Source organism: Saimiri boliviensis, chromosome 4, assembly GCF_048565385.1.
Source record: "Saimiri boliviensis isolate mSaiBol1 chromosome 4, mSaiBol1.pri, whole genome shotgun sequence".
NCBI lineage: Eukaryota > Metazoa > Chordata > Mammalia > Primates > Cebidae > Saimiri > Saimiri boliviensis.
The window spans coordinates 127,654,739-127,672,661 of NC_133452.1; the positions used below are offsets into that span (position 1 = coordinate 127,654,739).

Below are 17,923 nucleotides of genomic sequence, written 5' to 3' on the forward strand. Positions count from 1 at the left end.
GATTAAGGGATTCTTGGAGCAGTGAGTCTACTTATTTGTGATTGTTACTGGTCATCATAGTCACATGAAGGACTATGAGATCTAGCAGCAGAGCTAGAGACACTGACCTTGTTCTGTCATTGTGAAATGTATGAATTCTGATAGAGCTGGAATGGAAGTATAAAATTATTAAGTCTTCTTTCAGAGTACATTTATATAGTAAATTTAAGTGTGATAATCATGTAATTTATAATCCAAACAAGGACATAACGAGAGAATATGGGGATAGGATTCATCACCCTCAGAAAACAGGTAAACACCAGGACCACCTCAAACAGAGATGTTTAACCACCTTTTTAAAAATGGTGATAGTGTATTCATCTAACAATAACCCATCAGTATTTAATGGCCCTCACTTTAAGAAGCTTTCATCCTCAATGTATAGTTTAAATTTAATCCTATGTTAAATAAAATTTGACATAAACACTAATCTTAGTAGGGTAAACCTTCACACATTTAAGTTATACATTTGTGCGTTAGTTTTCTATATGCTTCTGGTTACACATTTCGAGTATGTTTTAGCCTTGCTTGTCCCACGTATAAGAAGAGCTTTAATCATTTTTTGGACCTTTCCTAATTCCCTTTGTCCCTTTAAATGGAGTCTGAAGCACAACGGGGTTCTGTAGCTAGGTTCCAACCAAATCCTGAGTAAGGCAGCGATATTTTAGACAGACCTTAACAAGTTAAACTTTTATCTAAGTATTCTGTTTCTCACTTGTTCAGCTTGAGAATACAAGGTTGTGGAACAAATTAGGCACAGTCTGCAAGTACATGAAGCACTTTTAAGTACAGTACGGGCACCAGCTGTACTCTATACAGGCAACATAATTTATTGCAAACCCCTCTCCCCCTTGTATACTGAGAACATTTAAGCACGGCTAGATTTAGGTTTACATGGAATGAGCAAATACACACACATGACGTGATTTAAGAAGGATTAGAAATTCAGTGGCCCCAGACCACCCCTCACCAGCCTGCTCACATTCCCAACATTAGAGACACCTCTGGGGTTCAAAATATGGTGTCTCTAAAATGAAATAGGCCACCTGGAAAGAAAAGTATAATAAAGCCAGTAGTAACCTCATCAACTGGGTACAGAGCCCTTAAGAAACAAAAACACAAGTTTTCATTAGAATCAGGTCTGGGAAAGGTCAGTGTGTTAGAGAGGGGAGGCAAGTGAGGGGTCAGTGAGTGAGAAGCAATCTAGATATGGCTGAGAGCAGAGCTGGAGTTGCTGATAGCAAGCACTGCCCAAGAGCACAGATGTACTGCCAGGCAACCTGAAATGTGGTTATTTTGTGGTGGACCAGCCTGATGTTAGATGTTACAGGCAGGAAGGCTGTATAAGTAAGTGTCTGGCTTAAAGGCTCATCCCCTTAAGTAGGATTAGATTAAAGTCTACCATATACTTTAAAGCTTAGTGGCTAGAAAAAAAATATACAAAGAAATCTTCGTATAAGACTATTTAGTATAAATTGGTATCTGTAGATGAACTTTCAGTTTTGGGGTTCTTGGGAGTAAAATCAAGACAGCAAAATATTAGTATCACTAGGGTGACTGAATCTAATTTTATAACGTGTGAGAAAGCTTCCTGTAGGAAAATATTTAGTAGTATTCTGGGGGAAGGGAGGAAAGTGTTTAACTGAGAAGCAGGTTTTGACGATATTTAACAATTTAGTTTACTTTTTATTAAAATTGGGAGTATTTCCCTCTCATAAGTATTCCAACTTTCTATGTATTTTACATCAAGCTTCCAGGGGAAATCAAGATGTATGAATCTGCCCTGCCCAACCTGGGCGTCAGGAGACTTACTCTGACAGGGTGAGAAGTTAATGAACTCTCAGGGTCTCCACTTGGCCCTTGCACATGAATGATCCTAATCAAGTTGGCTGTCATCTCTCATCTAGATTATTTCTATGAACTCCTAATTCTTAGTCTCCTTATTTTTGCCCTGGCACCTTTCAGTCTATTCTCAATAAAATCCCCAGAGTGAGCTCAGTCAGAGGAACCTCAGAGAGTATCACTCCCCTGCTCCAGAGCTCACCCTCTAGTGGCTTTCCATCTGCTTGGTAACAAAAATCTTCACCCAGGCCCTCTTTACACTTCCAATACCATTTTGCTATTTCCTGACTCCTTGCTCACTCTTCTGCAGCTAACAATGGTCTTCTGGCTCTGGCTAGAACAGTTAACATTCTGGGCACATTTCCCTCAATCAACTCACGCTACATTGTGCTGGCTGTCCCCTTGACTAGAAGGCTGTTCCCTAGGATATCTGTATACCCTTGTACCCATCCCCACCACTTACTTCATTTTATTCTTTCTTCAGAGCACAATTCTTATGTAAAATAGCAACCTATTTCATTTTTTCTTTCTTCTACTTTTTATCTTTTGAGATGTAGTCTTGCTCTGTCGCCAGGCTGGAGTGCAGTGGCGCAATCTCGGCTCACTGCAACCTCCAAGTGTAACCTATTTCTTATTCCCTTAGTTCCTCTCCTTCATTTCATTGTTTTTTTTTTTTTGACACTTACACTATATATTTTAATTAATTATTTATTTTTTTTACAAATGTCTGTAAGTTTGTGAAGACAGGGCCTTTTGTCTTTCCTTTCCACTACTTTCTGCCAGGGCTCATGAAATAAAGGAATGATTTGATGAGCATTTCAATAGCTTATCAATAGTTACAGAACTCCACTGGGTCTTTGGTAAGTTGATGTACCTAACAATAATTCTAACTTTTCTCCTTCTAGTTTAGAGAACTTCCCGAAGATTCTGCATACTGGCCTTCAGGGTCAAGAATCTTTATCTATTATGGCCAGTAATACCAGTGGAAATGTTCGACTCTACCTCACCCTGCCCAAAGGAACCCCCACAACAGAGACATGTACATTCCTTTGATCCATGGGACATCCTGTTTAAAAGAGCAGTGATCTAGGTGTTCGACTTTTTTTTTGTCGACATTTCCTCACCAGATGCAGCTCCCATTCCAAGTGTTTTTGAAGGCTTCCCTTGAATAATTAATACACAAATAATGATTCTACTTGTCTTCCCCAGAGTATCAGGGCACACTATGTATAGTGACTTTTTACTAGTTTTCAAAGCCATAACATGAGTATGAACATCCTTCGTTAAGTGACTGATAAAAAATTCATCACTTCTTTGAACTCTGATTGGAGGAATTATACCCATTTATTTATTCCATAAGTGTTTACTGAGTGTGTGCTATATACCAGGTTCAGTTCTAAAGACTGGGACACAGCACTGAACCTAACAAAATTAAGAGCCATCAAGGGGCTTTTAGTTGAAAAGAAGAGACAGAAAATAGACAAATAAATAGATGCATATATAACATGCTACTGATCAGTACTTGAAGCATATTAAAAAGTAAGGGAGGTCGAGAGTGGAGTTTCCTTTTTGTTGTGGCTTTGTCGTTGTTGACTTTCTGGTATTATTTTATGGAGTATTTTGAGGAAGCAGAGCTCCTATAAGCCGTGAGGAAGTGAGCTATACGTAGGGGAAGAACATATATGTAGGGGAACAACATTCAACAGGGGCAAATGCAAATGCCTTGGTATTCAGGAAATGGCAAATAATTTAATGTTGCTTCAGCAGAGACAAAGGATGAATGGGAGAAGGAATCAGAAAGGTGGTAAGATGCAAGATCATGGGGGCATCCAAGGGCAGGGCAAAGACTTCGGACTTTTCTCTGAGGAAAATGGAAAGTTACAGAAAATACTGAACAAAGAAGTGATGTGATTTGGTTGATGTTTATGAAGTGCTAGGAAGGCTGCTTTCTGCCTTGCAGAGGAGGTGGCAATAATGGAAGTAGAGAGATTACTTATAATTTTCTTGCAGTTATCCAAGTAAGAGATCATTATTTTAAAGATAGAACATGATCTGCTAATAGATCTGATATAGGGTATGAGAAGAAGAGAGGAATCAAAGATGAATTCATGTATATTTCCAAAGAACAGGAAACCTGTGGAAGGGCGGATTGTAGAGGAATGGATTAAGTATCAGTTCTAGAACAGATCCTTTAGAGTTGGGCAAGCAGGACCCCTCCCCTGGCCATGGTGTCTAAAGGGGTCCTGCCTATGAACACAGCTTCAAAATGCCTAAGTCTCCCTCCACTGTGTGGATTGTTCTCAGCATATTTCATTGACTTTATACTTTGAATGTCCTAAATATTACAGCTTCTGAAAATTCTGATAGATTTTGAGGTAGAGTTTTTTCACTGCGTTAATTACAATGGCAATTAGAATCACTAGTTACTCCAAGAACAATGACTAAATGAGTAACTGGGTTGTTTAAAGGAATTGTGAAGTCTTGTTTGCTTGAGGGTGCAGGTCAACTCAAATCTTATCCTGTGATGTGAATGTTTAACTGTTCATCTGCCAGCTCCATATTCTACAAGAGGTTCTGCATTTAAGAAAATTTTAGAACTTTTTACACCCCGAAACTATGCTTTGAGGTTAAAAAGAAACTCCCTGCAATATAAGAAGAAATTAAAGCTAGTTTGTGAAGAAGATATAAGACTTTTTTTGATACTCTTGCCTCTAAGCATATGTTGCCAATCATAATTATTAACGTACTTAATTTGCCTTTTACATTAGTATTTTTATCATAAAAAACATTTCTAACAAGTAAATAGCTGTGCCCCCTGTATTCACTTACGGCATAATTCAGCCAGCTTTTGAATACGAGCTCTCATTTATCCTCACGTTAAAGTGAGTGCACCTCTGTTGCCTCTCAAATGTTCAAACTGAGGTTGACATTGCCAAGTGGAACAGGATGGGTGGAGTTGATGTTGTCAGCACTGTAGGTGGATAAAATTGTTGGCAGGTTCGAAAATGAGATAATGTCTCCAAAGTGTTTTGAGCTCCTTGCTGAAAGAACTTGAATAATTTCCATGTATTATTTTGATTGTGGCAAGAACTGTGTAAGGTAATCTGCTCTACTATCAACAATGATTCCTTTCACTGCAAATTTTAAACAAGTAGTTATATTTTAAAATGATAAATGGAATAACTTAAGCTACCCTTTTTGCAAACTATCAAAAAATGTCCCATGTCTTCATATTAGCCTTATGAAAAGGCAAACGACAAACATTGATGAAGTATTAACTCTTCATTAAACACTTTGCTAAATGCTTTGCATACATTCTCATTTAATCCTTAAAACAAAACAAACTTATGGGCTAAATGCCATAATTATTCCCACTTTTAACAGAGAAGAGTAAGAAGACTAAATTATTTTCTCTTGTTTTTTTCATTAGTACATTGTAGAGCCAGGTTGTTTGTCTCTCAAGCTTTTTACCATCACTCTGGATCCCCTACTATAGCATCTTTTTTTTTTTTTTTCTTTTTTTTGAGGTGGAGTCTCCCTCTGTTGCCCAGGCTGGAGTGTGGTGGCATGATTTCAACTCACCACAACCTCTGCCTCCCAGGTTCAAGCTCCTGCCTCAGCCTCCCAAGTAGCTGAAATTACAGGATGCACTACCACGCCTGGCTAATTTTTTGTATTTTTAATAGAAATGGCGTTTCACCAGTTAGCCAAGCTGGTCTCCAATTCTTGACCTCAGGTGATCTGCTCGCCTTGGTCTCCCAATGTGCTGGGATTACAGGCATGAGCCACCATACCTGGCCAATTTTTTATATTTTTAGTACAGATGAGGTCTCACTATATTGGCCAGCCTGGTCTCGAACTCCTGACCTCAGGTGATACGCCCATCTCTGCCTCTCAGAGTGCTGCGATTACCGGTGTGAGCCACTGTGCCCGGCCTATACCATCAGTTTTAAAACTTTTCTAAGATTGCTTCCATAGGGGTATTGGAAACACAGCTGCTAAAGAAACTAATGCTCTATTTCAGGAAGATTTTAATGAGGTTATCTCCTTCAAAATTAATCTCTGTATCCAAATAGGCTTTCTTTGACCAAGCTCTAGCATAGGATTTTACACATATTAGATATCCAGTCAGTGGTAAGTGGATAAATAAATGAACAAACAGTATTTTTTCTATACCTATTATTTGCATAACGGCCATCACATATATGCATACAGAGCTATGTGTGGCTTTGCCACAACTCCTTTTACCTACTGAAACCTCCATTTTTTTTTTTTATAGATGAGTAATTGAGGTACAGAGTGGTAATAGAATTTTTCACTATATCAGGGATGGAAAATGGATTTTTTCTTGCAGAGTAGACTACTGATGGTAGATACCTGAGTTTAGCTAGCAGCATCTGCCTGGATAGTAGCTACTGGAGTAGGTAGCTGTATTGAGAAGGCCTAGAAGATACAGCTGTACTCATTGTGAAAAACTGCATATTGGATTACTACTGTCTGCCCCGAGTCTGAAATGGAAGACTGGTAGCATTCATGTTTAGTATTTAAATCTCTACACTACGTCTATTTGCTTTACAGAGATAGATCACTATAATAGTGTCTATTTTATACTTTAGATTCTGTCATGATTATTCATCAATCATTTTTCTTTTTGTGTGTGTTTGTTTTTGGATACCTACATTTTTTTAAAAGGCCCCTTAAATTACTTTTACAATTTCTTAATTCATTTTAATTGAGTTTCCATTTCAGAGAGTTAGAACTTTAGTCAATCCAGTGGATCAATGTGACGTTCTGCAGAATGTCCAGATATTTCAGGGCTTTTGAAATATATTATGACAGGCAATAGGCAAGTGAATATAGGACTGAGGGAATTCTGTAAAATCTACTGTTGTCTATCCCAAGCAAATTGGAATTTTAATGCTGTCCTGTCTTTCAGGTATAGAAAAGAATGCATTCACCCATTGGTGGCTGCATACCATTTAAATAAGGCAGTGTTGATTTGCTTTTGTAAAAATACTGCAACTGGCACAGAAGCTATGATTGGGGTTTTCTTTAGGGTAGCTTATTTGCATCCTCCGAAATCATAACATCCTTCTGGTTTGGGTAGAGGTTGTACCGGTGATTAGAGGAGATTCCTGATGAGGTCATCACCCCTACATCTTTTACTTTTTTTAGATTCTTGAGGATGGTAATAATCGCTGCTGTTTCTCCTAATATGCTTTCTTCTTCTCCTCCCCCTTCTTCCCCTTCCTTTTTTTTTTTTTTTTTTTTTTTTTTTTTTTAACTGTCTCAGCTGAAGGAGAGGCCGGAACCTTCTACTTGCCCTTCCCTGTTACAATAGCTCTTACATTACGAGTCATGGAACTAATATGCAGTAATGGCTGTTCCAAATACCAAATATGTTATTTCCGATTATATACTCAGGGACTGAGAAGTAACCACAGGGAATAAGAACTAGGGACTCCATTTATTATGTGGCCCTTGTATTTCTCATTCTGACAAGGGGGATATAATGATATTTTGGATCTCCAAGTATCATTGTTCATTTGAACCTTGTATCCAAGAATCTGAAATTTTTGGTATTCTTCTTTACCCAGTGTAAATTTACTCAAATAAATGGCTACAGATCCCCTTGGGAAAAGATTGTATGAATTACTTCATATAGTGATCTTAGTGTTACAAGGTCCTCATCATAAACATCAGGCTGCTTCTTCAGTCAGGGGTGTGTGTGTGTGTGTGTGTGTGTGTGTGTGTGTGTGTCTGAAAATTGGCTAAGATGTATAGACTATGAAAGGGATCATGACTTTTACAATGAAGCAGCTAACCAAAACTAACTGAGGAACTATGCCCTTCATTAATTTTTATTGTAGAGGTCAGGATGGCTTAACCTCAACCCTATGAATTTTGGATGTCTTCTTTGTTGTGGAATCCTGTCTTGCACATTGTAAGATTTTTACCCCGTTAGATGCCGGTAGTGCCCAGCAATTTTGACAATCAAAAATTTCTCCAGATGTTGTCAGATGTCCCTTGGGCTGCAAAATTGCCCTGAGTGAGAATCAGTGACTATTTTAACAATTACACTGCTGCAGATTACCACGGAGTAGCAATATCCCACCTACTTCGAAGGATATGAACTATCTGAAAATTAACCAGCAACTGATCTAGCTCCCAAATCCCATTTTAGAGACTATTTCCTCAGCTCACTCCTGGCACTAATTTTCTTAGGTCTGATTTCCTGGGAACAGGCTCTTGGACAGGGATTTGTTTGCAGGATGTTATTGCTTTTGGATTCAATAACTGTAGAAAAGTAAAGGGTATAAAACTAGGTAGAAGAAGGAGTTGAACTATGATATAGTCACAGCAGAGCTTCAATTAGTCACACAGGGATCCTGGAGCTGGTATGGCCCTTCCAGTTTTACTACCCTGAGGCAAAGTGGTGAGGCTTTTATGTTCCCGAATAAGCCACTTATTGGATGATCAGAGGATGGAGGTATGACCTTGGATAAAGTGGCGCTGTAGCTGAGGGCAGTTACAGAAAAGGGGCTCAGTGAAAAGCCATCAGCTGCCAAAACTCCAGTATCTGAGAATGCCTCAGTCCTAGGTGTATCTGAGCAGCATCTCACAACATCTGCTATAGTCTATTCATAACAGAAATAAAAATTTCCAAAGGTAAAGATTTCACCTGACTTTATTAGGATAGGGTAGTATTTCTCTCAACCTGTTCTTCTGCCACCTTTTGCACTCACCAATTTATCTCTAACTGATATAAAACACTGTTCACATATCCTAAAGTATAAGGTACCATAGATTGTTGTTTTCTGTTAATTTTTGTGTGTCCGTAATCACACAAATGCTCAGACATTTTTATCTTTGCCAATCAGAAAAGAAACATTACATAAAGCTGTATTTTGATAGAAGCTTCATTAATATATGAAAAGTTTTATTTGAAATTTGAATGGATTTGGGTTGATAACTGTGTGGATCACTGAGTAGTCTTACTGTGCTTGATAGAGTGTATTATAAAGCTGAAAACTCCTAGCACATCACTGATACCATTTCCCGACTTGCCATTGTTGTATAACCAACATGGTATAACAACAAAAAAAAAATTAGGTAAAGAAATTTTATTGTCTTTGTAAATAATAATAGCCCCAATTTAAATAACAAGTTAGAATGACCTGTTATGTCTTCTCGGCCAAATATTAAACCAAACGTCCTCAGCTAATACACTGCTATGCTATCTTAGGAGCATGACTTGATAGCTGACAATTTATGCATTTTAATAATTTCCTTCAACTTTGTGGCTATGAAGACATGCTGCTGGGGTATCTGACTTAATATGAATAGTTTCATTTTCTTTTAAAAGCCGCTGTTTTCAGAAATGAATCATCCCAGATTTCCTCATTCCATGAGGAAACTTGGCATATCACAGTTTTATCCCATAAAATTAAGCTTTACCAAATACACTAGACACACATACACACACACACACACACACACACACACACTCTTAATTTTAGCAGTTTTTAAAATAAATTTTGGGACTGACAGAAAGATGGCAGAGTGTGAGATCAAACAAGTTTTGTTGGTGAACACACCACTAAGGAGAGGAAATTTTCTATATAAAGTATTTGAAGTCAAACATTTCCTTTTGATGTTCAAAGTAACACTTTTATTACTATCTTAACCTTCAATACGGCAATAATGATCATAATTGTAATGAAAAACCTACAGGTCATGTTGGCTATTTTATCATAAAGTTTATTTTATTTCAATGTTAAGTGGCCATGAATACAAGAATAAATAATTTTATTTATTAAAACTAAATAGTGCAAATAACCACCATTTAAAGAAGCATTATCATGTTTGCAGCATTTCATGCTCTATCAATTCATAAAGTTTTTCTGTTTTGAATTATTTTAAATTCACTTTAATGCTTTCATTGGGTGCTTTATTAAATTCTTGCATTAAAAATTCCTATTCTTTTTTTCTTTGATTTGTTTATTCTTATATGTACTTTGTCTCATTTTTGTTTTTTCCTATTATTTTATTACTATCCACATGTTATAAACCTCATTCTCCATTTTCACTATTGATTAATATTCTCTTTAATCTATTTAATATTATCTATTTTAATCTACTTCTATTTTCTATTTTCATCCTTCATAGTTTTATTCATAATAGGTGTTTTATATTAAAACAATACTTGATGAATGTTAAACACTTGCTTGCATTTATTGCTCAAAATACTTTTAAAAAATTGAATTTATTTAACTAGTAAGTAAACGCATATGGTGCATATGCTAAAAATCTCACTCAAAAAATTTAATAAGCAATTTTAGATGCTCTTGTCTTGTCCATTTTTCTACTACATTTCAATCTGTCATATGTGGCAAATGCCCCTTATATAATTTTCCTATGCTTTTTTTGTTCCCACTGTTGATTGATTCAAGTGTTCATAAAATATATATATTTCCAGAAGAAATCCATATTTAGTTATGCTGTATGCCTCCACTCATACTCTGCACTGATTGTCCATTGAGTTCCAAGAATGAATGTTAAGATACGTATAGAGAGGGATTTTGACATTTCTAGAGCTTGTTTTTAACCTCTGCTAAAGCTTTTACTGAAGGCTATTGAAAACAAAGTACAGCACAGTCTCCACTTCTCTTCTGGTTGTCCAAAAGCTACTAGAAAGTAAGCAGATACTTTCCTTTCTTTTTGATTTAGTAAATTAAAACCTATTGTTCATGAAGTCTTAGATAACATAATAATATATTACAATTTATTTTTACAGTTACAAATAAATTATTTTTACACTGCCAAAGATTGCAGTTTAATAATAATTTATTATTGGTAGTACAGTCTATGCCTGTGAATCAACATAGGCACATAGGTATTCTGAAAGAAAGTTTTCACTATTAGCTTTGTTAAGTCAACCTTTCATTCTAGAGAGGCACCCAGGAAAAGAAATGTCTTTTGATTGCTCTGGAGGACCAAGGCTACTACGGATATCTGTTTTATAGATGATAATAGTTTATGTGTTTCTGATTATAGTTGATTAAAACAGAAATTAATATCCAAGATATAACAAATAGCAGAACTGGAGAGTTTAACACTACCATGTGCCTATTTCAAATGAGACAACAAAAATAGATGCTTTTGGAAAAGCTGATCTCTAATGCCCCCTTTAAAAAGTCTTAATTTAATTTTGAAAGGAAGTCACAATTTCCTGATTTAGACCTCTTATCTGTGTAATGGGAACATTTGATTTGAATATCATGGCAGTTACTGGGAATACTGGCAATGAAACAGGATATTTCAGTATTCATAAAGACCTCACTTACACACAAAAAAATTATTCCTCAAGAAATGAAGTGCATGAAACGTAAGCGTATCTGTCTAGAAATTTCTACTATAGATGATATTGTTTTCCTAGGGGAAAAAAGCAGAATTTGGAGGGTGACTAATAAGCAATCATATCTATCACCATGAAAAGGGTTGATTGTATATACATAAGTCATCCATTATTATTGCTGAGAAATGTCTATGTTACACACACGTGTACACAGTGGCATACACCCACACACACTCTAAAGATTTCAGAGAAATCCCCTTCAAAATACGCCTTCCATTTAATTTTATGTAAGATTCAAAAATGTGAGTGAAGCACATTACTTATGTTCTGTATAAAAGAATGATTCATTATTATTTTCTTCAACCATAACTCAATAGTTGGTGTTGTATTTAATCTTAACCTAAAGAAAACTAGAATAAGAGCCAGGGAACTTAGCTAGGTAAACTTAGGAAGTCATTTAATCTCTCAGGTCTGCCTACCTCACAGAGTAGCTTCACATGAAATGTAGATAGAAAAGTTCTTTGGAAAAGTAAAGTAACATATAAATGCAAGATAGTGTTTCTTTTGTTGTTACTCTATGAAAGTGAACCATTAGAAATCTGATGCCACATGTGGGCATACATTCAGCCATAAAACATAGCCTTTTGAAACATTCACTCAGGATAAAACATCTTTTGTTTTTTTGCTAGTATCATACACTATACTGCACATTAAACAGGATACACTGAGCTCTGTAACATAGGACGTTAAATGCCATAAAAATAAATTTTAGAGTATTGGCCTGTTTAAGAAGTATGTTTCTAACTTCTCCAGACTACAGTAAAACGCAACTCAATTCCTTGTAACTTACAAGTCATTCATTAATTTTCATGTATTCAGTGTATAAGAAAAACATCCCTCCCCATCCCTGCCTCACAGTTGCTTCCAGGTCGCTGTAGCACTAAAATGTAAGCTAGTTATGGGCAGGAGTTTTTGTTGAATGATTCATTACTTTCATATGAATTATTATTATTATAATTATATAATTATCATAACATACTCATTATTCTATACTATTATTATTATAGACACCTTGTAAATTAGGCCTGATTTCATGATTGTCATCCAAATGGAGTTGCAAGCTGAGGAACCCCCGGCCTTCCTCTTATCCCTCCACTCTCTCAGGTTAACTTCATGCATCACAGCCTGCACAGAAAATGCAGAAATGAACATTCTTTTTCTTCTAGGTTGCTTTTTTGCTATTTAATTGCCTAATTTCATGGGTATTGTGGAGAGTGATCTATAAACATTGTAACAAGGACCATTAGGGTTTCTTTGCTGATAGCTCAGAATGCTGATAATACCAGCCAAAGCTATGGACCTTAAAAATGGTTCTTGAATATGTTTTTGTGCCATTGACTTGAATTTGGTTCTGCATTCAAAATAGCCACCTTACCCATGGATGCCATAATTTTTACAAGGACAGAGTGAGATAATAACTGGTTGGCTTGAATTTATCATTCCTGATGAAAGGCAAAAACAAGCAAACCAAAACCTTTTAAACACAGATTCTGTGGGGCTGGGCTGATTCTGTCAACTATCTTCTTGAAGAACTTGATGATGGGTTACCCAAACTTAACTCGGCTCAGAGGTACCAAGAGATTATGTTGGTACAGTCTGAAACGATGGTGTATCCTTCCGATTTTAACTGCAATATAAAATTTCAAAGGCTGTTTCATGTTCCCCCTATTTTAAATAACAGCCTTCTAAACGGGCATATTTAGAAGGCAAATATGTCTTCTACACTAGATCCATAATACCTAGTCTAGGGGCAGAGGTTTCAGAAACCAGACCATTTTCCATGTCAGATCTCAGCAAGAGGTAGAACAAGGTGTTTGCCACATTTGGCTGGAGCTAGGCTGCTCCCAGTGGGTTCCTGTGGTTTAGGTTCCACGAGGGGTCTATCTTTCAGGGAGTGGCACTTAGGTGGTAACTGTACTGTATGACACACACAAAAAAAATAAACAGCAACCATTGTGGAAGACAGTGTGGCGAATCCTCAGTGGCCTAGAAATAGAAATTCCATTTGACCCCACAATCCCATTACTGGGCATATATCCAAAGGATTATAAATCATTCTGTTATAAAGACACATGCACGTGTATGTTCATTGCGGCACTGTTTACAATAGCAAATACCTAGGCCGGGCGCGGTGGCTCAAGCCTGTAATCCCAGCACTTTGGGAGGCCGAGGCAGGTGGATCACGAGGTCAAGAGATCGAGACCATCCTGGTCAACATGGTGAAACCCCGTCTCTACTAAAAAATACAAAAAATTAGCTGGGCATGGTGGTGCGTGCCTGTAATCCCAGCTACTCAGGAGGCTGAGGCAGGAGAATTTCCTGAACCCAGGAGGCGGAGGTTGTGGTGAGCCGAGATCATGCCATTGCACTCCAGCCTGGGTAACAAGAGCGAAACTCCGTCTCAAAAAAAAAAAAGAAAGAAAAGAAAAAAACAAACAAAAAAAAACAATAGCAAATACCTGGAACCAACACAAATGCCATCGATGATAGACTGGACAAGGAAAATGTGGCACATATACACCATGGAATACTATGCAGGCATAAAAAATGATGAGTTTGTGTCCTTTGTAGGGACATGGATGAATCTGGAAACCATCATTCTCAGCAAACTGACACAAGAACAGAAAATCAAACACCACATGTTCTCACTCATAGGTGGGTGATGAACAGTGAGAAAACATGGACAGAGGGAGGGAAGCATCACACACTTGGGTCTGTTTGGGGGAATTGGGGAGGTAAAGCAGTGGGTGGGGAGTTGGGGAGGGATAACATGGGGAGAAATGCCAGATGTAGGTGACAGAGGGATGGAGGCAGCAAACCACATTACTATGTATGTACCTATGCAACAATCCTGCATGATCTGCACATGTACCCCAGAAACTAAAGTACAATTAAAAAAATAAACAGCACACTGTCTCCTCTACTTCTCAGTTTTCTGGGCCCGATCTTCAAAACTAAATCCACATTCAAGTTCAAGGTATAGAGGATGGTATCTTGTATTCCTCTTTGTGGAAGCAGAAGTAGTCTTTCAACTTAGAGATGTAATTTTATTTTTTCGAGGCAGGGTCTTGTTGTGTCACCCAGGCTGGCACAATCACTCCTCACTGCAGCCTTGATCTCCTGAACCAAAGCAATCCTCCCACCTCAGCCTCCCAAATAGAGTACCTGAGACTACAGGACATACCACCACTATGCCTGGCTAATTTATATACATATTCTTTTAATAGAGATGAGGTTTCACTATGTTGCCCAGGCTGGTCTCAATCTCCTGGGCTCAGGCAATCTATATGACTCAGCCTCCCAAAGTGCTGGGATTATAGGCATGAGCCACAGGACCTGGCTTAAGATGTAATTTTTGTCGTTGTTTTTGTTGTTGTTGTTTTTACTGTTGTTGAGACAGAGTCTCGCACTGTGGCCCTGGGGTGGAGTGCAGTGATGTGATCTCAGTTCACTGCAACCTCTGCCTCCCAAGTTCAAGCAATTCTCCTGCCTCAGCCTCCCAAGTAGCTGGGATTACAGAGGCCCGCCACCACGCTCAGTTAGTTCTTTGTATTTTTAGTAGAGATGGGGTTTCACTATGTTGGCCAGGCTGTTTTCAAATTCCTGACCTCATGATCCGCCTACCTCAGCCCCCCAAAGTTCTGGGATTACGGGCATGAGCCAATACGACCAACTAATATGTAATTTTAAAATAAACTTAACAGTGGTCAATTTATCGTCATACACAGAATCACCCAACAGATTTGCTCTTTAGGTCCCGAGTAAATATTCTACAATTATATTTTATAAATTAGTCTTTTGAATTTTATTCAAAAATTTAGCTAAGCTAAATATCACTTGGTTATAAGAAAAAAGACTTCACGTTGCAAGTAATATAAATAATGTATTTTCATGGTATCATTGTATTGATTTCTCACTCTTTTGATTCTCTGCTGTAAGAGTATAAGAAAGTGCAATTGTTTGACTTTTCAAATAAGCACGTGTAACAATCTAAAAGTTATGTTTTCTTGTCCTTATGTTTTGCATTTCAGGAAACATCCCAGTCATCTGGACTTCCTGCATTTGTTAAAATAGTAGAAGTTGGACCTAGGGATGGATTGCAGAATGAAAAGGTAGTTTAACACCATTTATTTCAAATACTGTCTAAATAGTAATAGGTTTAAGATTTTAAAGACTTACATGGATTTCATATGTTACATGATTATATATTTTTTGTCAGTTGATACCTGAATTTATAAATTACAAATAATACTCACTTTGACTTAGGAATTTTCTGTTTGTGCTTCAATAGACCTAATATAATTTACTTATAAAATACTTTCTTTTGTTTTTATAGGTTATAGTTCCTACAGATATAAAAATTGAATTTATCAATCGACTTTCCCAGACTGGCTTGTCTGTAATAGAAGTGACTAGCTTTGTGTCTTCCAGATGGGTACCACAGGTATGTAAACCCACAATTTCTTAATTAGATACTAATTCAACTTTACCAAAAATTATTTAGTAAATACTGTGATATTAACTTGATTTAATGACTAATTTTCCATATTCTTACAAAATATTAGCCTGTGGACTATGATATGATTAAATAAAAACCCTTTGATGACATCCTAAAAGTTACTTGGAACTTTATACTAAGCCTGTGTGTGTATAGTTCAATATAATGAATAAGGGACAAGATCTTGAAATAGCATTTTAGGGGGTCTGCCCTATCTTTATCATTTTATGGCTGACTTTCTAAATAATCTGAACATCTCTGAATGCATTAGTCATTTTGTCTGTTAGAGCAAATGAAAATAAGTATCCTGATAGTTTCTTTCTAGAATCCCACATTAAAGAGTGAGAAATGGAGAGACATACATCTTTTTCTTTGCTTTTTTTTTTTTTTTTTTTTTTTTTTATAACCCTTGTATTTGCTATAGGGAGACAGCATTAAATAGATCATTGAAGAAAAGGCAGAGAGTCATCTAGAATTTTGCCTTGAAAGATGACAAAATGATACAGCTTTCAATCAAGTTTTCTGGCATGTGGCAGCAGTCATCACTTCTGAGACTTGACTGATCTTTGAAGCATCACTAATAACTGGCAACCAGTAAAACACTCTCTCTTCCTCATCCAGCACCTGTTCTCGGTCCTTGGACCCCTTAATTTATCCACAGCACTTAGTTTCACCAACTACTCTTGCTATCTTTCCTTAGTTTCCATTATTCTCTAATGAAACAGTTATTTTCCCAATTGGTCTTTCTCTGTCATCTCTGACATCTCTCTTCCCCTCTTAGTTTAAGGCTCCCCTAAGATTCTGTGTTCAGTACTTTTCTCTGCCCATCCTCTTTGGCTATCTTTCCAACACTAACAGTCACATCTATGAGGACAACACATTTGCGTTTCTACTCCTGCCTTCCCTGATAAGCTTCAGGTAGATGTACCATCTCCACCTCAATCTCACTGGGTTAAAATCAAATTTATTTTCCATCCTGCTTCATGCCAGGAGTGCAACTGTTCCCTTTAAAATCCTGGACTTGAATCTTTAAAGAGCTGTCTTTGTATCCAGTTACTGTCATGGTCAGTTAGGGATACTATATAACAGAATAACAGAGACTGGGTAGCTTAAACAGCAGGATAATTATTTCTCACAGTTCTAGAAGCTGGGAAGTCTAATGTTTAGGCACTGGCAGATCCCACATCTGGTGAACACCCACTTCCTTATTTGTAGATGGCCACATTCTCATTGTGTCTTCATACGATGGAGAGCAGAGACAGGGAGCACACCCATGTCTCTTATCATGTCACTAATACCATTCATGAGGGCTCCACCCCCATCACCTAATTATATTCCAAAGATCCCTCCTTTAATATGATCACATTACAGGTTAAGATAGAATTTTGAGAAGATGCAAACATTCAGTCCACAACAGACACTGATGTATGAAATGTTTCATTCTCGATATGGCCTATACTTGTCTCTTCTTTTCAGTCCCATTGATACGTTAGTGATTCAGACTCTCATTAAAAAATTACTGCAGTAGTCTCTTAAATGGTATTTATAAGCACTGTTTCTCCATTCTTTATGCTTTCCTTGTAAAATAATCTTCCAGAAATATTAGCTTTCACAAAGTCATATTTGTTTTCCTTCCTTCCTTCCTTCCTTTTATAAATTAATCTTTTGAATTTTATTCACAACTAGGGAACAAACCTAGAATAAATCATATCATTTTATAGTCCCATCACAAGGAAGTCCCTCCCTCTCTCCCTCTCTCCCTCCCTCCCTCCCTTCCTTCTCTCTCTCTCTCTCTCTCTCTCTTTCTTTTTCAGTTGAGGGGTACAAGTACAGGTTTGTAACTTAGGTACAGATCTATCGTCATGGGCATTTGTTGTACAGATGATTTTATCACCTAGGTCTTAAGCCTAGTATCCATTACTTATTTTTCCTTATCCTCTCCCTTCCCCCACCCTCAACTCTTCAATAGGTCCCAGTGTGTGTTGTTCCCCTCTGTGTGTCCATGTGTCCTCATCATTTAGCTCCCACTTATAAGTGAGAACATGCAGTGTTTGGTTTCCTACTCCTGTGTTAGTTAAGGTGTTAATGGGTTCGATAATGGCCTTCAGCTTTATCCATGTCCCTGC

General features: G+C 37.2%; 1 protein-coding gene across 2 annotated transcripts in view; it reads left to right on the top strand.

Annotated features, from left to right (window-relative positions):
• Window positions 1-17,923, top strand: part of HMGCLL1 (3-hydroxy-3-methylglutaryl-CoA lyase like 1) — a 149,684-nt gene that overhangs the window by 19,556 nt on the left and 112,205 nt on the right. For both annotated transcript variants that reach the window (XM_003926374.4, XM_074398180.1), the window contains exons 2-3: window positions 15,331-15,411; window positions 15,636-15,743. In XM_003926374.4, the coding sequence (XP_003926423.1) occupies window positions 15,331-15,411; window positions 15,636-15,743 (189 nt within the window). The remainder of the gene's footprint in view (window positions 1-15,330; window positions 15,412-15,635; window positions 15,744-17,923) is intronic.